At 44.7% G+C, this 26,191-nt stretch overlaps 1 protein-coding gene and 1 pseudogene across 1 annotated transcript; both read right to left on the reverse strand.

Annotated features, from left to right (window-relative positions):
• Window positions 1-942: 942 nt before the first annotated feature.
• On the reverse strand, window positions 943-24,119 carry kcnk12 (potassium channel, subfamily K, member 12). The gene is made up of 2 exons (XM_084710212.1): window positions 23,783-24,119; window positions 943-1,832 (listed from the first exon to the last, which is right to left on the reverse strand). The coding sequence occupies exons 1-2, from the start codon at window positions 24,117-24,119 to the stop codon at window positions 943-945; spliced, it is 1,227 nt and encodes a 408-aa protein (XP_084566338.1).
• On the reverse strand, window positions 18,530-20,197 carry LOC146267622 (uncharacterized; annotated as a pseudogene).
• Window positions 24,120-26,191: the final 2,072 nt, after the last annotated feature.

The following is a 26,191-nucleotide window of genomic DNA, read 5'->3' on the forward strand; positions in this document are numbered from 1 at the left end:
TCTTAGAACGCTCCTAAGAAGCTCTTAGCATTAAGAGCTTCTTAACAAATCTGGGAAACACAGCCATTATCATCATCATCATGTCAGGCAGTAAAGACGTTACTGAGGGACTCTAACACATCATGCACATCATGCACATCAACACTGAACAGGAAAAAAGTTCTTAACCCCGCAATGAGTCTGCGATAGTCCATCCCAACCCTGCTGGGTCCTACTGCCCTCCCCAACCCTTCACAACCCCTCTCAAGGACTCCCCAGGGTCCTACTGCCCTCCTCATCCCTTCCCCACCCCTCTCAAGGTCCCCCCAGGGTCCTACTGCCCTACCCACCCCTCTATAGGTCTCCCCCAGGGTCCTACTGCCCTCCCCTCTCTAGGTCTCTCCAGGTCTACAAGCAGAGGGTTGTCTCTGGTCTCCACTCGCAGGAGAGCTGGTCTCTCACAAACAAAAACTCTCCCAGACATAAAGCCTTTAAGAGCTTTTCCTTCTTTCCAGGGCATATATGGTGCCTTGTAACATATGCCAAACTCCCCACCCCTGGTCTCTCCAGGCCCCTGGTCTCTCCAGGCCCGCTGGTCTCTCCGGGCCCCTGGTCTCTCCAGGCCCCCCGGTCTCTCCTGGTCCCTGGTCTCTCCAGGCCCCCCGGTCTCTCCGGGCCCCTGGTCTCTCCAGGCCCCTGGTCTCTCCAGGCACGCTGGTCTTTCCAGGCCCCCCGGTCTCTCCTGGTCCCTGGTCTCTCCAGGCCCCTGGTCTCTCCAGGCCCCCCAGTCTCTCCAGGCCCCCTGGTCTCTCTCCACGCCTCCTGGTCTCTCTCCATGCCCACTTGTCCTTTGGTTTCTCCCCCAAGCCTAAGAATAAAGACATCTGAACAATTGAAACAGTGAGGTGTTCCTCAAGCTGAAAGTCCTGTCAGAAGCCAGATTTTTCTCCTGGTGTCTGGTATCTATCTGGAGTTGCTGGTCTCCGCCAGCCTGTTGTTCATGATCCCCAGAGCTCCCACGCCGCCGGAGAAGCCGTTGTGTCTGGATCCTCCACAGGCCGGGAAGCCGTTGGCGGAGTCCGACAGCTGCTTCTGCATGATGGCCAGGCTCACCTTGTTGGAGGCTGTCAGATCCTTCATGGAGATCATCTCCCCAGACAGACGCCTCCCCTCTGTGTCGCTGTCGCTTGGCGGGGCGTCTGGACACTCCGGCCGTCCAAAGCGCCCCCTGCGGCTCCTTGAGCCAGGCCGGATGGCGTTGCGTCTGCCCAGGAAGGCGTTGGGCTTGTGGCAGCGCTGGCAGCACAGGAGGCCCGCCCTCTCCAGCAGCCAGTTGAGCACCTGCTTGATGACGATGGAGATGACGTTGAAGAGCGAGTACAGGCAGCACACGCCCGTCAGAATGAACAGGAAGTTGGCGAGGCGGTAGAGCGTCTGCTGCTCGTAGACGTTTCGCTGGCTGCTCACCAAGTCCCCAAAACCGATGGTGCTGAAGGTGACAAAGCAGAAGTACAGCGAGTCCAGGAAGGCCCAGCCCTCCACCGCTGCATACATGGCTGAGCCACAGCAGGATATCAGGATGGCGGAGAGGGCCAGGATGAGCATGACGTGGTAGACCGAGGGCTTCCAGCCTGGCAGGCTGTAGGATGAGAAGTCATGCTGGATCCCTGGAGGCACCAGGCCGCTGGTGCGGATACGACGCTCACGCACAGCCTTCATCGCCACGGCGAGGAGGGTGATGATGCGCTCCAGGAAGAGGTTGAAGAAAAGGATGGTGGCGGCGCAGCCAAGGAGACCATAGAAGATGAGGAAGACCTTCCCTGCTGCTGTCACTGGGGTGGTCATACCATACCCTGGAGGGGGAAAGAGGGGAGGGGAGAGGGGAGGAGAGGGGGAGGAGGAGAGGGAAGAGGAGAGTAGGGGGAAGTAGAGAGGGAAGGGGGAGAGGAGGGGAGCAAAGAGGGGAGGAGGAGAATAAAGAGTTAGAGTAATCAGGAGCCTCTCCTGAAAGTGACATCTGAAAGAGTTAATATGCTGTGCAAACAGAAGCCTCGTCACTACTGACCACCAGGATGGACTATACCATCACCTACCTAGACACATACGGTTCTGAGGAGCACAGAAACACACCTCACTCACACACAGAAACACACCTCACTCACACACAGAAACACCTGGACTCCCCTGGATCCTACACCAGGATTCTGTTTGTGGACTTCAGCTCTGCCTTCGACTAGGCTGTGGCAATTAAGTTCAGTTTAGTAGTCACTAGTCAGATAGTTTCACCTATTGAAAGACTTTTGATTTAAGTAATGGTAGTGCCGAACATGTTCCGTTTGACTTCCTACGTAGGCTACTGTACTGTAAACAGCTGTGGAGATGTTTTTTTTTTAGCTACTGTACTAGACTAGGCTACAGTACAGCGTTGCAGTGAGCTACACTGGTTTGAAACCACAGGTAATGATAATTTCTCCAACAAATCGTTTACTCGTAATCTAATGTCATAATAAATCCTACAACGAAAATGTAATTGTGAGGAATGTTTATTTTAACGGACAACAGAGGCTAATGTCATGATGCTAATGCTTCAGTGAAATAGTAGACTACTGTTTCCGAAAGTAGATATATCTACTTCCTTACATCAGCTTATATTGTTTTTCATATCACAAAGAAAAATTATTAAATAGTTATCACCCTGTCCTATTTGCTTGTGGCGTTTCTGCAGCTCCCTTGCAGTAAAGCAGTTAGCCTAGCTATCTCCCAGAAGTTAACGAGGTGCTAAACTAATGTTCTGCTAGAGGTAGTTACGCGATATTTCGTGACGTTAGTGACATCAGTAGCGTCAGTGACTGTGGCTATCAAGTTAGCCACCGTTAGCTTCACTTTTGCCACAAAAACTTAATTAAAACCTAAACCGTGCAACGGTACATAAATCCCAATAGAACCAACGTAATCGCGACCAAGACGAACCTTTTGACATCGACGTTGTCTATGTAGTTCAAATATTGACTGAGCCTTAGGGGCGCGAAAATAAACAATAATAATAAATAATAAATATATATGCTAGATTACAATGGTTTGTGCTCGCCGAAGGCAGGCACACCCCAAATAGCCCTACTTGTCTTGGTGTAATTTTGCAGCAGGTAGGCTAGCAAAAATATGTTTGTTAGTCCGTTAGACAGAGACTTAGTTTTAACATGCCACTGTGCTGTGTCCCGTGTTGTTTAAATATATCGGAGTTTAAAAAAACAATTGACATTCAACTGTCATTTTAGCGGGAGCGGGCTGCGGGACACATTTTTTTCTGCCCAAATCAACAAAGCTGCCATATGATGGCACTTGTCTCTGCCGATTGGGCACTCGCATGTGCTGTACCTGACTGCCTGACCCTCATCAAAAACAGATACAGGTGGGTTGAAGAGTGATACTAGAGTGATAAGAAGTCCTAGTGAATGCTTGATAAGTAGACTATAATACAGTAAATAAACAAATGATAAATATTTAGGCTAAGTGAAATTTTCATTATTACCACCAAGAAATAAAAACTACTTTCACCCCTGGATGGTATGTCGAGGCAGTGCCTCAGTTGGTATGTCGAGGCCGTGATTCAGATGGTATGTCGAGGCCGTGCCTCAGTTGGTATGTCGAGGCAGTGCCTCAGTTGGTACGTCGAGGCCGTGCCTCAGTTGGTATGTCGAGGCCGTGCCTCAGTTGGTATGTCGAGGCAGTGCTTCAGTTGGTAAACACTTCAAACGATTCAATTCATTCATTATAGATACATCAGGGGCACCGGCTGCGCTGAAATACAATGCTGAGGGTAAGTATGGCAATATGACGCTCATCTCATTCACATTCTAACATGACAAGGGCACCACGTACACACAGCAGTCTCATACATTGTCTCGTCTGGCATGTGGTTTTGTGTTGGGGAATGCGTCGCTGCTCTCTGCTCGTAGGTCGAGACAGTGTCTCCATTGGGTGCGGCAGGGACCCAATGCAAGCAGCAATCGTATTGTATCGTGTGCAATAAGGTATCAAGTAAATACTATACTGAGTCCTCCTGCCTGAACCATATTTTCTGTCGTATGAACCTGACTTTGCCTTCAAAATACACACAAAGCCCTCAAATTAAATCAACATTCTGAATACCTTTTACACTTATTGAAAACACTTATAGCCAATGGTTCATGAAAACCTTTTTATAAGGTGTCCCTGAATTTTAGATATGTTCCACCTAATGAGTTTGACATAATGTAAATCATAAATATTGCAATTGTCCTTACAGGGGGGTATTCTAGGTCAGCGATTCCCAACCTGGGGGTCGCGACCCCCACTAGGGGTCGCTAAAGATTTCTGAGGGGGTCGTCAAGCTCTCTCTAGTTCGAGAGTGTAAAGAGGAAGAAATAATACACAAATAAAACTGTTAAAAATCACAAATAAAAAAAAAATATTGCAAGTATAATAAGTGTGTAAGCTATATGAAAAGAAACGTTTTTATTAACATCAAGATTTTTTTGTTAGTGCTGTGTATCGAGAGTGGAAATCAGAGAAGCGGCTAAAAAAGACGCGGCAAATTCAAACGGCTAGTTCTAGCAAAGAGTATAGAAGCACTGAAACAACTAGAAGTGCTATACGCTTTGGTTCTAATGCAACCCTCAAGACAACATAGCGACTATAGTAAAACAAACGATTATGGCAAAGCGTCAGGGAGAAAAGAAAGATGTAGGCCTATGCGCCACAAAAAAAAACTAGGATTTATTTGGAGAGTTATCTTGAATTTGGTTTTATTGAAGCCATGGATAAAGTGAAAATCGAGTGTGTCTTGTGTGGTGAGAAGCTAGCAAATGAAAGCATGAAGCCCTGCAAACTGAAGAGGCACCAGAGCACCAAACACCCACAGACAATCGGTAAACCCAGGGAATTTTTCCTTAGAAAAAAAGAACTGGTTACATCAAACAGGCCTCAGAACATCAGAGATGTTTTTACTAAAGCTGGAAATGAAAACACAGGCAACTGTTGCGTCTTTTGAGTGCGCTCTCCTAATTGCCAAAACCAAAAAGCAACACACCATCGGGGAAACTCTGATTAAACCCGCTTGTGTAAAGATGGTAGAAATAATGTGCGGCGCACAGGTGGCTCCCAAACTTAAAACTGTACCTTTTTCAAATAATACCGTAAAAGAGAGAATCAACAGAATGGCAGATGATGTTGAAAAGACATTAGTTGAAAAGTTAAAGACGTACTCATTTTCTATCCAACTTGATGAAACCTCTACTGTGGCAGATGAAGCAGTACTCATTGCATATGTACAGTACATTGAAGACGCAGAAATAAAGCAGGACATTCTTCTGTCTACTAATTTGTCAACAACGACACGGGGAGAAGATATTTTCAATGCGATCGATACGTACTTTACCAAGCAAAACATTCCCTATAATAATTTAGTTGCGTGCTGCACAGATGGAGCTGCTTCAATGATGGGGAAAAATAAGGGCTTTAATGCACGAGTAAAGGAAAAGGCTCCTCACTGTCTTGTGTTTCACTGTATGATACACCGTCAAGCCCTGGCCAGCAAAGACCTCTCTGATGAGCTGAATGAAACACTCAATACCGTTGTTAAAATAGTCAACTTTATTAAAGCCCGTCCCCTGAACAAACGAATCTTTGCAGAACTGTGTGAAGATGAGGCGCATCAGACACTCCTCCTTCATACCGAAGTGCGCTGGCTATCAAGGGGCCAAGTGTTGGTTCGTTTTATTGAACTGAAAGAAAAAATTAAGGAATTCCTGAAACTGAACAACCAGAAACTGTATGACCAAATGACCTATGAATTTCTTACTAGAACGTCATACCTGGCTGACATATTAAGCCTATACAATGAAACAATCAAGCGAATGCAGGGCGCAGATGCAAACATCCTGGAATGCAAGGAAATCCTTGACGCGTTCGTGCAAAAAGCAACACGGCTGTAGACATTTTGTAAAGATATGTATCATTGACGTATTGAAAAATGTTACTTAAGGCAATTGAATCAAAAACAAAATGGCTGAAAGGGGTGTATTTATGTAAATGTCCACATTGCCTCAATGTGTTTGTGTCATTAAATCAAATGTATTTTTGAAGGATGGTTTTTCAAACCTAATAGACTTTAAGGTGACATGCCTCTGGAGTACCATAAACAATTTCACCTTGATATGTCAAAATATGACTGAATTACAGCTGTTTGAACTTGGACAAAATCTGCCCGCCATTGGAGAAACAGCTTTTTTTTATTTATTATTTATTATTATTCAGTTACTGAACTTTGTGTATTCCATGCCTGGGAATGGCTCAATTGGCTATTGAATCAAATACAAAATGGCTGAAAGATTTTCTTTGTGTCAATAAATCAAATATCATTTTGACTAATGGTTTTTCAAACCTAATAGGGTTCAAGATGACATCTCTCTGAAGTACCATAAATAATTTCACCTTAATATGTTAATATGATTGAATTAGAGCTGTTTCAACCTTGGCTGAATCAAAAAATGCTTCCCACATGAGAAACAGCTTACTTTTTTTGTACAGTAACTGAACATGCCAATACTCAACACTGAGAATAGCTCAACTAGCTGGAACGGTGACTTGCAATGTACAAGGTCGTAGGTTTGAATCCAGCCACACCGAGTCTGTCTTAAATTTGAATATATTTTTAGTTAGACAGGATGACATCATTCTGAAGTACCATGCGCAATTTCACCTTGATATTTTTTTTTTCTTACAGAAACTGACCAGAATTTCACAGCCTTGTGGGTAACTCAATGGGTTGAAGCGTTGTCCTACAAAGCGTAAGGTCACAGGTTTGAATCCAGGCACAGTCTTTTGGCCTGTCATAATTCTGATTACTTGTTTAGTTAAACAGGCAGACATTATTCTGAAATACCATGTGCAATTTCATGCAATTTAACCTTGAAATGTCAACCTTTTCTTAACCTTTGTCCCAAAGCTGACAAAAAACTATTACTCATATCACGCAGTCGGAGCACAGCTAGATAATCAGCGTCAGCACCCTTGGGTACCCAGCATGCAGTGCGGCATGTCCAAAAACACAAAGACTTGTGGAAAATAGTTTGGTTACAACAGCCTTGCGAGGGATTTCAGTTGTAGTGTTCGTTCAGTTAGATGTTTGTAATATTATTGTTCGTTAGTTAATATAATCTTGTTGGTCACCCTGATTGTGTATGTTGTGTAGTTTAATCGGACCAGAGAGTCGGCTGCTAAATCGTTACAGGCTATTCTTGCAAGGAGCTGAATATGGACGCTGTTGTAGCCCAGTTGCCCACATGATTTCAGTTCTATTTGCATTGACTAAGAGTCTGGAATTGTTTTTGGCCAAACATGAAGTGGTTTTGCTCTCTTGTTGTCCATGTCTCGATCTTCTGCAGTGTATGTGTTTACAATATTTTGCCATTTTGCAGAGGAATCCGCATCGCTGCTTGCAGCTATACTTATTGTTGGTATTCTTAATCTTATTTTTTTTTTCTTCTCCTTACGCCCCAATATCTCAAAAAGTCCCTAGTCATAAATGTTCTAATTTCGCGCATTGATACTACATCCAAGTGGGTACCCCCACACCAAATATGGGACACATTCGACTGTATGGGGCGCCACAGGTCACGCCCTAATGTCCGATTTTCAAAAGTATGGCATTTCCACCCCCTTGCTCCAATTCTTCTGAAACTTGATGTTCATGCCTCATTTCTCACGGGGAACAAAAAAGCCTCAAGGACCCATAAGGTCCGCCATGATGGATTTTCTTGTACAGTGAAAACTCAAAATTCCTCTTCTGTTGAACCAAAAGTCTAATTAACTTGACATTTTATACAGATATGTATCATTGACGTATTAAAAAATGTTACGTAAGATAGCCGTCAGAAATGGTGACCTCTGTGGTAATGGCCCTATGATGACTCTAAATCAGACAAAATGGCTCCAGATTAGTGTGAATTGATTAAATAACTACCCCAAACCATGTTTCGAAGTTGTAATGCCTTTGAGAAGCAGTTTAGGTGGGAACACACATTCTTAAATGTTTTTTTTTTTTGTTTTTTTGGGGGGGGTCACACATTCTAACGGCCGTCAGAAATGGTGACTTCAGTGGTAATGGCTCTATAATGACTCTAAATCAGAAACAATGGCTCCAGATTAGTGTGAATAGATGAAATAACTACCCCAAACCATGTTTCGAAGTTTTAATACCTTTGGGAAGCAGATTAGGTGGGAACACACATTCTTAAAAAATCTTTTTTTTTTTTTTTTTTTTTTTGTGGGTCACACATTCTGACGGCCGTCAGAAATGGTGACCTCTGTGGGAATGGCTCTATGATGACTCAAAATCAGTCTCGGTCTCACTTAAATTCTTTAGCTAAAGATATGGCGATTGCAAAGACAGCCAGAGGGTCAGCATATATTTGTGATTTGTGTTAAACTTGGAATTTGAGCGAGACCGCATCTTGTTTTGACGTTAGCCTCAGAGTCGGACTCGGTCGCCCACTGGCAGTGTGTGGTACTGTCCTCATTTCAGGCACTTTCAAACAATCAGGCTATAGCAACAGCAGCCACCTTGCCTCCAACTTCTTTTAAATTAGCCATTTCCCCCTAAATTAATGTCAAACTTATTTACGTTTTGGGGGGCATATTTTCAGTTAGCAGACGGTACTGTTTGAATCGCGATTCCATCTGAAATATTGCCAGTGACAATGAGTAGCTTGTTTCAAAGGGGGTTTGCTTGTTTCAAAGGGTTTTCTTTTCATTATGCAATATGAGTAGGCTAAATGCTTGAAAATATCACTATAAGGGAAAAACTTAAGGGGACAGACCCACCTGCAACCGAAACAAGCAAGCACACCCTACAATTTTTCCAGAAATTGTATTCTTTCTAGTTGAATACAATAGCCAGTCCATACATTGAACATTTAACCCCACTGTCCGTTAATATTACAGGAGAAAAAGTGCTGGACTTTAGAAATAGCATGTTCAATGTTACATTACATATAGAAACATACTACAAACAGGTAATGCATATTTTGCTTCTACGCTTGTGATTGTAGCCTGGACTGACAACAGGGCATGGATGCTGTATACAGTGAGATGTTCATTTAATGGCAGGTGAATTTTACATGTGGAACTGTGTAATGTAATCTCATGTATTCCCAGTTACAAGTAGGCCAAAATGAGTTGTATAAACTGCATCTCATGAAAAAACAAGAGATAGTGTAGGCCTATTTAGGGTAGAAGAATAAAGGCTAATCTTGAAAAAGATTTACTGAAACACCAGTTACAGGAGGATGCATGGTCACAAGTGATGTTAATAGTAGGAACAATAACCTATATAAATATTATTGTTAATTGCTATTTTGACCAAGAGATGGTTTACTTGAAGAAAGGCTGATCTTGTAAGGCTATAAACATGCCCCCACCTCTCATATGGTAAATATGGAGTTACTGGATGAGTCTTAACTTGATGGCTCTCACACATCATTGTGTAACTTACTGTAGCATTGCTAGTCATGTTGATAAGTAAGGGTCAAGATTGTGGTGTGATTGTAGTTGTTCTTGGGTATAAAAGGAATTGTGAAGCATTGATCTCCTAAAACCTTCTCCTCAGCTCTGGCTTGTCATACTCCTTCTTCCTCACCTCTTGCTTTCTATCTCTGGTTTACAATAATCATGGTAGAGTAGGTAAGAGTTAACCTTCATTGATTTTACTCATTTGCAATAAGATTAAATAATATTATTTAACCATAATTTCGCCATTCTTGCTCAGATTTAACCCATAGTCAAATAACTGTAGGTTAACTGTACTTAATTCGATTGGTATTGGCATTATTTGGTTAATGTTAATACACTGTTCAGTTTCCCATCCTCCTTCAAACCATAGGGGTAGTTTTGGTTGTTTGGCCATTATTGACCCCAGGGCCGGCGTTTGCTATAGTCAAACTAGGCAGCTGCCTCGGGTGCCATGGGGTACCATGAAGAGGGGGGCGCCAAACACCAAAGTGTGTCCATTAATTAACCGTCCCGCACCACCAGCAGAGGGCACTGAGGCTGGGTGGGGGGGCTTCTCTCCGATTAGCGCTTCGGGGCAGGGGGGGGGGGGGGGCAGCCAAGGTACTCGCACCGGCCCTGATTGACCACCTACAATCTTGAAATAGATTTGCTGAAACACCCGTTACAGGACGGTACATGGTGAATCATGTAAATTGTAGGAACAATAGCCAAAAAAAATCGATTTCTATTTGTAGGCAATGAAGAATTAATTTATTTGTCTTTATTTCAGAGTGAAAAAGCATTTGGTCAGTTCTGACTGAGTGTAACATTAGCGATGAAAGCCCAAGGGCTTAGAATGTTACTAAAATAAATTAGAGATTGTGACGGGAAACGGTTAACTTAGGTATTCAACAGGGAATTAAAGCACATCAAATTGCAATCTTATATCGTCTCACCGGCGTATAACTAAGCGAGATCGAGATCGCTCGGCTTTGAGATGTTCAAAATCGCTCGGCTGAACCAGGAAAAGATACCCATGTCTGCCAACGCTAGCAGAATCAGAAAGTGGGAGGGGAGAGGTAGAAACGCAGAGTTTGGCGTGGAAAACTTGCTAGCGAGCAGGTTAGTTTCACGGAGTAAGTTACCATGGAAACATACCAAAAGGTTTTATTACCTCTCTCTCTGGAACGGAATCCATGGAGTAAGCCTCTTTTCAGGGTTAAACAACTCAAAGTTTTCACTAAACCCGCTACCTGGAATACCCCCTAGAATGTTTATTATCTATTTTACATTATACGGCAATTGCATTTTGAGCTCTTGTTACTGTAGTGGTCACAGTATACAAATAGTAGTACTGTTAGTCAACAACACAAATTCATTACTGTAAATTATAATTTGGGGAACAAAGGCTACGAAAACAAGGACATCAACTAAGCATTTTCACCTGGGTAACAGGGTTTGTGTATGTATTAGGTACTGTTCATTCTGGGTCAGCATCCTGTTTCTGACTAGGGTCAGGTCAGAGTTTTTCATCAACATCACAGTCAATATTTTCTCTAGCCAAACAGCAAGGAAAATGCCCTTGACTGCCAGAGCCATCCCTGACAAGACTCCACAGCAATGTCCCCACAAGCTTCTTCCATGGCTTGTAGAAGCTCCTCTCATTCTGACAATTCTGCCTCTTCCTCTGACATATGCATCCATGATCTTAAAGTACAGATGAGATTACCTTTTTATTCATTCCAAACCCGATTGCTAGTTTAGTATTTTTGCTTGTTAGTGCTTGCACATGGATAATTGGTTGTTACGGGTGTTTGAATTGCACTGGTTTGAGTTTACTTATCAAACGGCAGTGTTTTCAAAATTACATAATGGTGACAATTGTGTCTTAAAGTGAGAGGTGTGTTTAAACTTTTGCAAAGAAGTGTTAGGGGGTCAGATGGCTGAGTGTTTAGGGAGTCAGGCTATTAATCAGAAGGTTGTTGGTTCGATCCCCGGCCGTGCCAAATTACATTGTGTCCTTGGGCATGTAAGTGTGAAAGAACCTGAGTAATGTGTCAAAAAGGGTAAATTGTGTTTAAACACTGGGGTACATGGTCTTTCTGCTGGGAATTGGCTAAATGGTTTTGTGGGGATGGTTTACACATACCATTTTGTGTGTTAGCAATCGAGAAAAACTGTAATATGGGAAAATATTTGTTCTCCTCTGTGTAATATTGTACACTTCTCTCCCTCTCCCCTCTCCCGCAGCACCACCACCCTCCCTGTTGTTGCTGTGAGACCAATCAGTAACCTTTCTTCTTCTTCAAACACATAGTGATTCCAAAACTGTAGTCATCTAGACTGCACACATATAGAAAGAAAAGGAGATGTAAAGAGTGTTGCAGTGAAAAAGACAAAGAGAGAGAGAGAGACAGAGAGAGAGAACGAGAGAGAGAGAATACTCTGGCTCCTGTCCATGTGACCTCCTCCCACACATTAAAGGAGTCCTTACAGAGTTGCCAGCATTTTGGTCCAATAGGATCCACAAGGTTGAAGCTGGGGGTAAGATATTCTAAAAGTCTTTCAGAGTGAGGTCACCCAAAACTGCCTAGAGTTGCCAGCATGTAGCAGTCCAGAGCAGTATAGAGAGCAGGATAGAGCAGTAAAGAGCAATACAGAGCAGTATAGTGAAGTGCAGGGCGGTGCAGAGTATAGAGTGGTACAGATTAGTACAGAGCAGAATAGAGTAGAATAGAGCGATAAAGAACAGTATTGAGCAGAATAGAGCAGTATAGAGCAGTACAGAGCAGTATAGAGTGGTACAGATTAGTACAGAGCAGAATAGAGTAGAATAGAGCGATACAGAGCAGAATAGAGACGTATAGATCAGTACAGAGCAGAAAAGAGACGTATAGATCAGTACAGAGCAGAATAGAGGAGGAGAGGAAGAGAAGAAGAGAGGAGAGTAGAGGAGGAGAGAATAAATCGAGGAGAGGAAGATGGGAAAGGGAGGAGAAGAGGAAGATAAAAAAGGGAGGAGGAGAGAGAGATTGAGCTAATGCAGCTCATGTACCTGACAACTAATCAACATGGAAGCACACACACACATTCCCCCCAGAGCACAGGGTGTTAAACAGTGTCTCATCAAAGCTGGTATTATCCCTGGAATGTGAATCACCATAACATACTGTGTAATTCTGTTTCAGACACAGGATCAGTGTTGCTGCATTAACTATGTGTGTGTGAGAGAGGAAGGGGGGGAGCATGAAAGACAGAGAGTGATTATGTAAAAGTGCTAATACCGTCTCTGTATACAGTGTCAATGTGTCTATTTTCATCCTTTCTGCAGTCCTGCTACTCAGCAGATGGGCCAGTCCGTCTGTCTGTCCCTGGGTTCTGTCCCAGTGGCCCTGGTCCCCCCACCCCCACCCCACCAGGATACCCAGTGACTAATGATTTCCTGTTCGTCATTGTTACAGAAACAAACAGATCTGGTAATGTCTCCTGTCAGGTTGAGGAAATCCTCCAAAGACCAGGAGAGAGAAGGGAGGAGAGGAGAGACCAGGAGAGAGATGAGAGGAGAGACCATCTCCCTGTCTCTCTATCCATCATTCCCTGTCTGCTTTATATCTGTTCCATCCTGCAGAGGGAGTAGGATGTCTGAAACAAGATGGGAACCCCCTGTTCAGAGCATATATGTTGACAAATAGAAACCGTAACCTTCAATCTCTGCCTTCACTATCAAGGCCCTCCCCTCCTTTACCTTCTCCTTCTCTCATGACTCAGGATCAAGGCTCTGCCCTCCTCTACCTTTTCCTTTTCCTGCGACTCAGAGCATACTCCCCCTCGCACTCCATACCCCAGTCAGCTTAAATCCCAACATTACTATGCGTCTCCTGCAAAAACATCACATTTCACCCACAAGCCACTCTCCACTGACACATTTAAACGTTTGTCGTCGCTCAAAAACAGTATTATGTCCTTATTAACTTGTGTAGTAGAGGCAATGAACTCCTACAGCATTAGCTGGCCCAAGGCACACACCTGAAGTCAGTGCTCAGGGAGACGATGCACACTTCCTCTTCGTTGGGAAAAGACGCCATATTGTCAATTCACCCACATACGCACTCAGCCTATGTTCACTTGAATCCACCGTCCTATGCTACCAAGTTTAAACAACGTTAATACAAAATCCTTTCTAATAGGAAACCAAACCACACAGAATAGTAATAAAATGTGCACGGGACAGGAAAAAACTGAAAACCTTCAGCCCACCCACATTAGCAGCGTAAGTCTTTACAACACCAGAGAGATAGAACATGAAGGAGGGGAGAGGACAGGAGCAGAGAGGTGCTCCTGCTCCAGGGAGGAGCAGGAGCACCTAGCCTAGGCCTAGCATCACAGCAGGAGTCTTTAATCTTTAAAGAAAGCCTCTGTTCTCTATTTAGAATCCTGACATTTCCTTCCTCTGTGATCTCACACTGCAGCCAGGAGATCAGGGGGGCAGTTAAGCAATAACCCTGTAGACACTGGGGCAGGGAGTAATATAGAGACACTGGGGCTTCCGGGAGTAACATAGAGATACTAGGGCTGGAGGGAGTAACATAGAGATACTAGGGCTGGAGGGAGTAACATAGAGACACTGGGGGGGCAGGGAGTAACATAGAGACACTGTGGGGGCAGGGAGTAACATAGAGACACTGGGGGGGCAGGGAGTAACATAGAGACACTGGGGGGACAGGGAGTAACATAGAGACACTGGGGGGGCAGGGAGTAACATAGAGACACTGTGGGGACAGGGAGTAACATAGAGACACTGGGGGGGCAGGGAGTAACATAGAGACACTGGGGGGGCAGGGAGTAACATAGAGACACTGGGGGGGACAGGGAGTAACATAGAGACACTGGGGGGGCAGGGAGTAACATAGAGACACTGGGGGGGCAGGGAGTAACATAGACACTGGGGGGACAGGGAGTAACATAGAGACACTGGGGGGGCAGGGAGTAACATAGAGACACTGGGGGGGCAGGGAGTAACATAGAGACACTGGGGGGGCAGGGAGTAACATAGAGACACTGGGGGGGCAGGGAGTAACATAGAGACACTGGGGGGGCAGGGAGTAACAGAGACACTGGGGGGACAGGGAGTAACATAGAGACACTGGGGGGGCAGGGAGTAACATAGAGACACTGGGGGGGCAGGGAGTAACATAGAGACACTGGGGGGGCAGGGAGTAACATAGAGACACTGGGGGGACAGGGAGTAACATAGAGACACTGGGGGGGCAGGGAGTAACATAGAGACACTGGGGGGGCAGGGAGTAACAGAGACACTGGGGGGACAGGGAGTAACATAGAGACACTGGGGGGGCAGGGAGTAACATAGAGACACTGGGGGGGCAGGGAGTAACATAGAGACACTGGGGGGGCAGGGAGTAACATAGAGACACTGGGGGGGACAGGGAGTAACATAGAGACACTGGGGGGGCAGGGAGTAACATAGAGACACTGGGGGGGCAGGGAGTAACATAGAGACACTGGGGGGGCAGGGAGTAACATAGAGACACTGGGGGGGCAGGGAGTAACATAGAGACACTGTGGGGACAGGGAGTTACATAGAGACACTGGGGGGGCAGGGAGTAACATAGAGACACTGGGGGGGCAGGGAGTAACATAGAGACACTGGGGGGGCAGGGAGTAACATAGAGACACTGGGGGGGCAGGGAGTAACATAGAGACACTGGGGGGACAGGGAGTAACATAGAGACACTGGGGGGGCAGGGAGTAACATAGAGACACTGGGGGGGCAGGGAGTAACAGAGACACTGGGGGGACAGGGAGTAACATAGAGACACTGGGGGGGCAGGGAGTAACATAGAGACACTGGGGGGGCAGGGAGTAACATAGAGACACTGGGGGGGCAGGGAGTAACATAGAGACACTGGGGGGACAGGGAGTAACATAGAGACACTGGGGGGGCAGGGAGTAACATAGAGACACTGGGGGGGCAGGGAGTAACATAGAGACACTGTGGGGACAGGGAGTAACATAGAGACACTGGGGGGGACAGGGAGTAACATAGAGACACTGGGGGGGCAGGGAGTAACATAGAGACACTGGGGGGGCAGGGAGTAACATAGAGACACTGGGGGGGCAGGGAGTAACATAGAGACACTGGGGGGGCAGGGAGTAACATAGAGACACTGGGGGGGCAGGGAGTAACATAGAGACACTGGGGGGACAGGGAGTAACATAGAGACACTGGGGGGGCAGGGAGTAACATAGAGACACTGGGGGGGCAGGGAGTAACATAGAGACACTGGGGGGGCAGGGAGTAACATAGAGACACTGGGGGGCAGGGAGTAACATAGAGACACTGGAGGGGCAGGGAGTAACATAGAGACACTGGGGGGGCAGGGAGTAACATAGAGACACTGGGGGGGCAGGGAGTAACATAGAGACACTGGGGGGGCAGGGAGTAACATAGAGACACTGTGGGGACAGGGAGTAACATAGAGACACTGGGGGGGCAGGGAGTAACATAGAGACACTGGGGGGGACAGGGAGTAACATAGAGACACTGGGGGGGCAGGGAGTAACATAGAGACACTGGGGGGGCAGGGAGTAACATAGAGACACTGGGGGGGACAGGGAGTAACATAGAGACACTGGGGGGGCAGGGAGTAACATAGAGACACTGGGGCTGGAGAGCAGGGGAGGGCAGGGCAGGGCAGGGCGGAGCAAAGCAAATGAGAGATACGTTAGACAGGTATCTACCTGGATATTATTACACCTTTAGATATTTTGATGTTGACGTAGATTACTGAAGTGATCTTCTGTCTTTAGAGACTTTAAAAAAGTTGAGTATACTATAAGTATACTAAAATATGGATAGTACACTTTTAGTTCACTTTTGATATACTTTTAAGAAGTATGCTCAGAAAATAGGTCACTTTTAATATACTTTTAAGAAGTATACTTAGAAAATAGTTCACTTTTAATGTACTTTTAAGTATGCTTTGAAAATAGTTCACTTTTGACATACTTCTAAGGAGTATACTTAGAAACAGAAAATGGTATACATTTCTTTTAAAATACAGCAAAAGCAGTCAAAATAATTTTAAAGTACATTACAGGCTACATTTTATAGATCCATCTCATTCTAATTATTCATGTCTATGAAAATCTATTATGCATTGCACATTGAATCTTTTTTTGTTACTGAGGCACATTACTATTAACAAATGATTAATTACTGTCTCAATCCATGGATACCGCCATTGTAGAAATTAACACATGAATTACCCTGTTAACTCAGGGTTTTGGTTCACAGTTAACTAACAGTCATAGTTTGCACGGTTACTCACTTATCAGTTAATGTGTTAATGTCAACAGGAATTTATACATGATTCCAGATTTAATTAATAGTAAATCATATGTGACTCCCTATTACCAAATGATGTGTTCATGATCAGTGCATCATTAAGTACTTTCTGAGTTATGTATTAACTGATGATGATTCATGCATTAGTTAATGTATTAATGAATGATAATTCATGCACCCTTATTGTAAAGTGTTACCGCTTAGCACATCATTTATACTGCCAGTCTTTGAAAACTCCTCAGCTAAACCTGGACCAACTCCCACAGAATAATCATTAAATTCATTTGCAGCTAAGGTCATATCCTTAACTTCTGTATTAGTTTTTTTATTCTTGATAATTTCATTCAGTACCTTCCAGGTGTTTCTTATATTGCTTCTGGTGTCCTCCAGTAGTTTACTATAGTAATTATTTTTGCTGCTTCTTATGATTCTGGTCAATTTGTTTTTGTATGTCTTGTATTTATTTTCTGCTTCTTTTGTCCTCTTCCTTAAAAACTCTTTATATAATACATTTTTCTTTTTCCAGGCATTTAATATTCCATTAGTTATCCACGGTTTTTCATCAGATTTCAGTTTTACTTCTTTCTTTACTTCAGGACAATTTTTTTCATAAAGTGATGTTACAGCAGTCAAAAATGAATCATAGGCTTCATTCACGTTATCTACGTTATCATTATTAGTCCACTTTCAACTTTATTGTCAATGACGTTGGTAAATATGTTATCAATTAATGTAGCACTATTTGTTGTAATTCTGGTTGGTCGAGTGATTGAGGGATATAAACCGATACATCAAATTAATGAACTCTGTAGCTTTGTTGTGTTGTGTTGTTGTGGGTTGAGTAGGTCAATATTAAAGTCTCCACAGATATAAAAACATTTTTTTTGTTATTTACATTTACATTTAGTCGTTTAGCAGACCCTCTTATCCAGAGCGACTTACAGTAAGTACAGGGACATTCCCCCCGAGGCAAGTAGGGTGAAGTGCCTTGCCCAAGGACACAACGTCATTTGGCAACCTTCTGATTACAAGCCGACTCCCTCACCGCTCAGCCATCTGAAATCCCCCGTTATTGCTATTACTGAATATTTCTGTAATTTTCCCCCAAACATGTCATTATTTGATCCTGGTTTCCTATAAATGCAGCTAATTAGAATGTTTTTAGATGTTTCCATTTTAATTTGTGCTGTTATGCATTCCATGATGATCTAAAACAAAATACATTTTATTAACTATTTTACATTGATATCCCTTTGATTGATTTCCTGTTGATGAAAAACAGTTTGTATCCCTCAATCTCAACCAAATCATGATGTTCTTCCGTGAGCCAAATTTCTGTTTTTGCTATTGCTGTGAATTTATTTTCCACTTGTTTTAGGCACTGTTTGATTTTTGAAAGGTTTGCAATAAGGCTCCTGCTGTTAAAATGTATAATTGATATTGTGCCATCCATTTTTATGTATTTTTTGAACTGCTCAACTGTGTAGTATTCACACTGGCTGTGAGTACCAATGTAAACATTATTATCCGGGTCAATGTCATTTTCAATATCTTGTGGTTTATGTTCTGTATATTTGAAAGTTTCCAAGTTCAGTTGTTCATATGTAGCCGATGACTTTCTGTCCGAGTTTGTCATGATCATTGTGTTTGATAAGTTCATTTCAGTTTGTATTCAGTTACCTTATGCCACTGTTGCTCTCGATTCATTCCTTCTTCAAACTTATCCAGCTCGGTCATGTCCCTGATGAGAAGCACTTTCGCTGCGTCAGGTGTCAACCCATGTAGTTTGATGAATATTTTACAATTCCTTGCCCATGTTGCCTGGATTCTGTTTTGTTTTCTGAGTATGCGTGCTTTCCTGGCGATGTCGGCATTTTTCTTGGTGAGGTGCTCGTTGATGTAAACTTCGGTGCCTTTTAATTTCCTTCCGTCTGAGGAGTTCTGACTTTTTCTTTCTGTTCATGAACCGGATTATTACCAATGGAGTGGCCGTTTTGTTATTGCTCGGCAGGGTATGACAAGCCTCAATGTCCCTGCTATCAACATAAATGTCTTTACTGTCCAAAAAGCAAGTCACCTGTTGTTCCAGCGACTCCTCCGGAGCTCCACTCACTCCTGCAGCAGTGTGCCCAGGGTCTGCAGCCACCCTGGCATAGTTCCGGTGTTTGGTTTCTCAGGCCGCTGATAACCACGTCGTTAATTCTGGAGTATTGCTTGAGGTCAGCAACTCGAGTCTCCAGAATAGTGAACTTTCGGTCCTTCTCCAAGCTTTGCTTCTTTAGCGTTTGTATTTCCCCCATCAGATCAATGATTTTCTTCTGTTGCACTGCCACAGTTGAAATCTCCACTGACAAGAAGTCCAAAGATTTCTTGATCTCCTCACCTCATCAGGTAGGATTGTATTTTTCTTAGGTGGCATATTCCAGCCAGAGTTTTAACCAAAGTCCTGTTCAGCGCAGTCAAACTTTTCTGCGCGTTATTCAAACTTTTCTGGGTCCTATGAGCTATCTGAGATAGCTACTGCTGGTAACGTTGTTAGTAACGTTGTCAGAATAAGCTACAAAGGGGGTTCTTTATTAATGAATGGATAGAATATGAGTAGGCTAAATGCCTGAAAATATCGCAAGAAGGGAAAAACTTAAAAAGACGTTAAAGTCATAGAGATAAGGTCAATTTTTACACCTGTCTGATGTATTCGTTTTGATTCAACTATGAGGCTGCTGATCACCATTCCCATGAGAAGACAACTATTTCATTCTAGCCGACTCTTCACTCTTAGTATTTTGAGTTGTAAATGAGCAGGAAAAAATATGCTTTTAAATCTATGTAATCTTTATAAATAATAAGTAGGCTATGCATTTTTTATATAAAATATACAACAATCAGTTGTAAAAATGTAATTAAAAAACAGACCCATCTGCAACCGACGCAAGCAAGCACACCCTACAATTTCCCCAGAAATTGTACCCTCTCCAGTTTCAATGTGTTCTGGAATTGTGCAGACCGTTTTCAAGCTGACGGACTCCACCCAAACCATAGAGGGTCTCGACTACCAACAGCAAACATCCGGCACGTGCTCCTGACCACAAATCAAGTTGCTCCCCCTATCCCTGCTGTGTCTAAGCTGACTGACACATCCCAAACAACCTCCCATGGAACAGAACAGAACATTCAAACAGCCTCCTGCAAGGACATGGGCCTTGCACAGATCTACACCCCCCGGATGAATTCCCTTGTGATGGAACAACTCAGTAATATAGACTTTCCCAATGAAAAGCTACGCTAGGACAGCCACCATGCAATTTCATTAGACATACCGGTCATCATAAACAGCAAATGGCATGGTAAAATGCATGGTTACAAACCTGAAACTTGTGTTAGAAGTCTCAAAGCTATCTATATTCTTCCTACCAATCTATCTCCCCCTGTATTATCTGTTAATACCCCACAGATGAAACTGGCCCTTCTAAACTGCTTCTGTCTAACAGAAACCTGGCTCAACAATGACACAGCAACTGCAACATTGCCGTTACCTTCTGGCAGGCGTTACCGCAGCATCCGGTCGCGCACACGCAGACTGGACAACAGTTTCTACCCAAGGGCCATCAGGCTTCTGAATGGACACTGATATGGACATGGATTTACTGCACACTAGTCACTTATACACTGTCACTTTCAGCTACTGGTTGCATTATCAGTGACATTGCACTACTGTACCTCACTGTACTGCCACCAGGCTCCTGTATGGTCATTGACATAGTCACTGATCTGCAATTTTGCACTATTGTACTGTACTCCACTTAGGTTAGAATATGTTATAGGGTTGAAATAGGTTTTATGTGCATTTAGGGTTAGTATAGTGTATTATTTATTGTTATCTGTAATTTAGGAAGTTTTAGTATTAGGGTTAGTATAGTCGATTATTTATTACTATCTGTATATTTAGGAAGTTTCACTTATTTAAGCTCAGCATAGATGTAAATTATGTTCTGTGTACTTATATGTTATGCCAGGTGCTTGCGTTGTCTTGTCTTAAGAATTTCAGTGCCCAGTCTAACCTTGTGTTGTTCTGTGTACCTGACAAATAAAAGACTTGACTTGAACTTGAACATTGATAGAAGCGTGTTTGCCCGATTACAGCTTTCACCAAGTTTCTAGGAAATCAAAAAGAGGTGGAGGAGTCGCAGCTATTTTCTCATCTAAACTGCTGTTCAAAATCACTGAGCTAGACAAATTTACATCAATTGAATATCTTGCTATAGAGCTCAAAACCGAATCAATACTTTTTGTTATTATATATTGGCCACCCAAGCACTCGCCGATATTCATACCTGGTGTCACATAGTGATAATAGTTCAGAGAACTCTTGTATGACAAAGTAGTTTTAAACAGAGACTTGAATATCGAAGTAAATAAAAAAGCAGACCCAAGAGCTATTGAGCTCTTAAATATCCTCAACAGTTTCAATCTAACTCAACACATAAGACCCAATATACCGGCACGGAAACACACCAGATCTAGTAATAACAATTGGACTAAACATGAATAATAAAATCCATAACTGATCTACCCCTCTCAAACCATCATTGTATACTTTTTAATGTAGAAATCATCCTAACAAAAACCACAAAAGAATTCTTAGTCCAAAGGACTAGAGATAGATAGAGCTATGATTACATTTTCTGGGGAATATTCTCTATATGAGCCAACTAATCACGAACGCTCTCTAAATGAAATCAATGATGCATTATTATTAGGGCTGTCAACGTTAACGCGTTAATAATCCGTTAACGCAATCTCACTTTAATGCGCTAAAAAAACATTTGTGCCGTTAACGCAGGTTTCTTTTTGACCCTGAGAATCCGGAAGATCAGGAGATACCTGTCTGAGCACTCCACCCAGCTGCTGGTCCAAGCACTGGTCCTCTCCAAGTTGAACTACTGCAACTCGCAGCTCGCTGGTCTCCCAGCATGTGCAACCCACCCTCTTCAGAGGATTCAGAAAGCACTCCCCGCCTGGTCTACAATCTACTCAGACGCTCCCATGTTACCCCACTCCTAATCTCTCTCCACTGGCTACCCATCAACGCCCGTATCAGATTCAAGACCCTGGTGCTGACCTTCCGAGCAGTGAACGGGACTGCACCCGACTACATCAAGTCTCTCCTGCAGCCTTACACCCCCACCCCTCACCTACGGTCTTCTTCAGACAACCGCATGGTGGTCCCACCGGACCTGATGTTAGTTTCCTCCAGGATCACAATGACTCTTATTGAGAGACTTGTTGCTCTTGTAGGATAGTTATAACAAAGTTAACTCTTGTACTCGCTGTGAAATATATTACTGTTGATTGTTCTACAGGTACAGTCTTGCACTTTTTGGGGTTCATGTTGTTTTAATTTGTAACTTGTATAACTGCATGCTCTTATGGGTCTTCCCTTGGCACTTGTTCAGTTTTTCTGCTTCATGTTTTGGCTGCTTGCAATGTTTGGGACTACCTCGTTGTTATGATCAGTGACCTATGCTCTTTGGTAAAGCTCTCTCTTGGAAGTCGCTTTGGATAAAAGCGTCTGCTAAATGCATAAATGTAAATGTAAAATACATTTAAGACATGTTGTCTCATAGCCTACTACGATGGTTTCCAGACAGAGGGAGATGGAGAAAGAGAGGGGGAGAGGGATGAGTGAGCAAATGACCTCCTCCAGCACAGACTGATAAGAGTTGGATAGAGAAGGAAGGAATAAGAGAGAGGAGGATGAGGAGAGGGGGAAGGATGAGGAGAGAGGGGAGGGGAGAGGGAGGAAGAGTAGAGGGGGAAAGATGAGGAGAGAGGGAAGGATGAGAAGAGAGGGGAGGAAGAGAAGAGGGGACAGGGGGAGGACGAGGAGAGGGGACAGGGAGAGAGGGGAGGAAGAGGAGAGAGAGGAGGAAGATGAAAGGGGAGAGAGGGGTAGGACGAGGAGAGGGGACAAGGAGGAAGAGGACAGGGGAGAGAGGGGGTGAAGAAGGGAAAGGAGAGAGGGGAGGACGAGGAGAGGGGAGAGAGGGGAAGAATAGGAGAGAGGGGAGGAAGATGAGAGGGGAGGAAGTGGAGAGAGGGGAGGAAGATGAGAGGGGGGGAAGAGGGGAAAGGAGAGAGAGGGGGAGGAGGAGAGGGGGGAGAAGGGAAAGGGGGAAGGATGAGGAGAGGGGCCTTGCACTCAAACTCTGTCTCTCTTTGTGGCTCAGTGGCTCAGTCCCATTTACCAAGAAGGTTGGGACTCCGGTCCCCTTCCTGAGGCAGGACACTGAGAGGAGTGCTGGGGAGGCTGGGGGGGGGCTGGGGGGTGTTGAGGGGTGTTGGGGGGGCGCCAGAGGGGCCTCTTGCTCTTTAATGACCTATCGCACCAGCAAATGTTAAAGGGTGTGTGTGTGGGGGGGCTTCTCATTGACATTCTCCATGTTTGGACTAAGACTGCAGCATGACCCACCCAGGGGGCCTGTCCTACACACTCCAGAGGGCTGGCGTCCCTGCTCCTCCCCTCTGTCACACACACCCTCTGTCACACCCACACACACACCCTCTGTCACACCCACACACACACCCTCTGTCACACACACACATACTGTCACTCTCTCACACACACACACACACACACACACATGCTCTGTCACAATCATACAAACACTGACACACATACACACACAAAAATAAATCTAAACACTCACATGAGCCATACCTATAACTACCACACCCTCTAGCACTGAACTATACCCTTTAGCACTGAGTTGTACCCTCTACCACTGAACTATACCCATCACTACCACTGAACTATGCCCATCACTACCACCGAGCTATATCCTTAACTATATCCTTAACTATAACTATATCCAAAAACTGCATACTGATCCTTGTAGCCCCGAAACTCACCTATAGTTGACACAACGGTCCCCACAAAGTAGAAAGCTCCAGTAAAATCCCATCTTGGCCGGAGAACGTCAGCCCGTATCCCGGCAGCGATCGCCGCCTCGTACTCCCGTAAGAAGGACTTCAGTTCCGCGAGACTGATGTTGAACGTGTCGCTAAAGTTGTAGAGCGCCCTGTTCCAGCGGCCGTGAGCGCGCAGCTCAGAGGGTCTCTCTATGGCGGAGAACACCGCCGCGCCGCACAGCAGGTACAGGATGATGAGGACCGCGAGGAGGAGGAAGCGCCCGTTGTCTTCGTTGATATGTAACCCGCGGCAGCCCGGCAGCCGCTGGACAGGCATAATTCAGGTTTCAGCACCCCCAGAGAGACGAACAGCGACCCGCTCCGCACCGGGGAAGGCATCTATGCTCACTCACTTGCGCTTCTGACCGGTCAGGACGGGCCGGTAGAGAACTCCATGGGTATGTCTCGTGGTGTCCTGACCAACGTACTGACATACGGGCGACAGAATATGGAAACTATAGTCTTTTTTCCAGATGTGGAAGACTGTAGGAGACGAGACAACGCAACAAGATCAGACACACTTGTGGATGTATCAGGTCAATAAACGATTCTCCCTCCTGGAGCCGCGGACACTCCATGCTTTTTCAGTATATCCGCGCAACAGCGCTGTAGGACTTCTATGTCGAACGCTAGTACACTGTCTCGGGGATCACCGTGGGACCGTGAAGAACATCTTCCTCGAGCTCGGTGTTTCCGACCCCTGCTCTGTTCTGCCCATGTGACACCGTCCTACACACACACACACACACACACACACCAGTCATCTCTGCCATTCCCTAATTGCCGCAGACATGTCCGCCATTTGTGTTATTTTTCTAATGTTTTCGTCTCGTCTGCGTTAAGAGTCCCGGCTCCTATCGGTTTTCACCTGCAGGGTGCGGGGTTGAAAGCTACCGTGATTAGCACCGGACCGTCTCTGATTCATGATTCTCTCTGTCCGACAGATGACTGCCTGGCGCCGATTACAGTTCTCACGAGCCCACAGCCTCCTCTGTCCGCTATTGGCACACTTTCATTAGAGTCTTAATGTTCGGAACCTGAGCGACCGGAGACGCGTGACGTCATTGTGATTTCTCTACCGTTGCTTTAGTTCTAGTGATACCTGCGAGTTGCTTCACCGAGTTCCGATGTGCATGATTCATCATCGTAAGCGCTGTGCCTAGAACAGTCCACTTTGCTAAAGTTACCAACGCTTTAAAACGATAGGCTTTTCGATACCCATTAAGTGATCAGCGAGTTTCAGAGATGTGTTACATGATGCAGTCACCACACGTCCTTGTCTCATGAAAGACCATCGACCGATGGTAAGCAGTTAAGTAACATCGGGCTACTCTTTCTACGCGCTTCTGCGCATCATCATCCAGAACAAGCTCCGAGAAATCCTTGACGGGGCTTTAGCCGCGGAGGGCAACAATCAGATCAGAATGCGCTCCTGCCGCACTGGTGTGTGTGGGAGGGGGGGGGGGGGGGGGGGGGGCGTGTGCCATGGACCTTTTCGAATGCGCAAAATTCTAAATGGATGGGGAGATCTCCCCTCAAATGGACGGTTTGGCTTGTGGGACGTCATCATATTGGTTGCAGTTGCCTATTAAAGCCCATCTGATACCAGTGTTACGTGTTAACTGCAGAAATATTCTGCTTTGTTACGGAAACATTTGCAGATTTCGGGTTCTGCGGGAGAATATCTTGCGCGGTGCAGGAAGGCATGACTACGGAAAAGACTCGATTTTAGACATTGCCCAGTTTACAAATGTCCACAGTTTACAAAACATAAACCCTTTTCTTGGCAAAAGACTTCTAGTTGCTCCGCATAACCAAGGCGAGCATCCTCGCTAAATTGAACATTTAATAGACCTTCACAAAATCAATACGACCTGCAGAAGCGCTGGTCCGTGGAGTTATCGATCCCAGCCCTGCGCCCTGTTACTGTAAGCACCACGCTCTGACTTTATGTCTCAGATGTCTTCCAGAAAAGCTATATGGCATGCGTGTATGTGTATGTGTGTGTGTGTGTGTGTGTGTATGTGTGTGTGTGTGTGTGTGTGTGTGTGTGTATGTGTGTGTGTGTGTGTGTGTGTGTGTGTGTGTATGTGTATGTGTGTGTGTATGTGTGTGTGTGTACTCTGTCTCACACATTCTGACTTTGACCATTTTATCGGAGGATTCTTACTCACCTGAAGTGGGAGGTCTACTCACTTCTTTCACATGATTATATCCTGTGAACTGTTTCAACATTCAGAATGAAATATGGAAAACATGATTTCATGTCCTGGTCTCCATCAGCCTGGAACACAGTGGCAGCGTTTCAAATGAATAGGGTATGGCATCATTTAATCTGGCCATACAACA

Source organism: Hypomesus nipponensis, chromosome 11 (assembly GCF_054491055.1).
Source record: "Hypomesus nipponensis isolate SF chromosome 11, ASM5449105v1, whole genome shotgun sequence".
Classification (NCBI taxonomy): Eukaryota; Metazoa; Chordata; class Actinopteri; order Osmeriformes; family Osmeridae; genus Hypomesus; species Hypomesus nipponensis.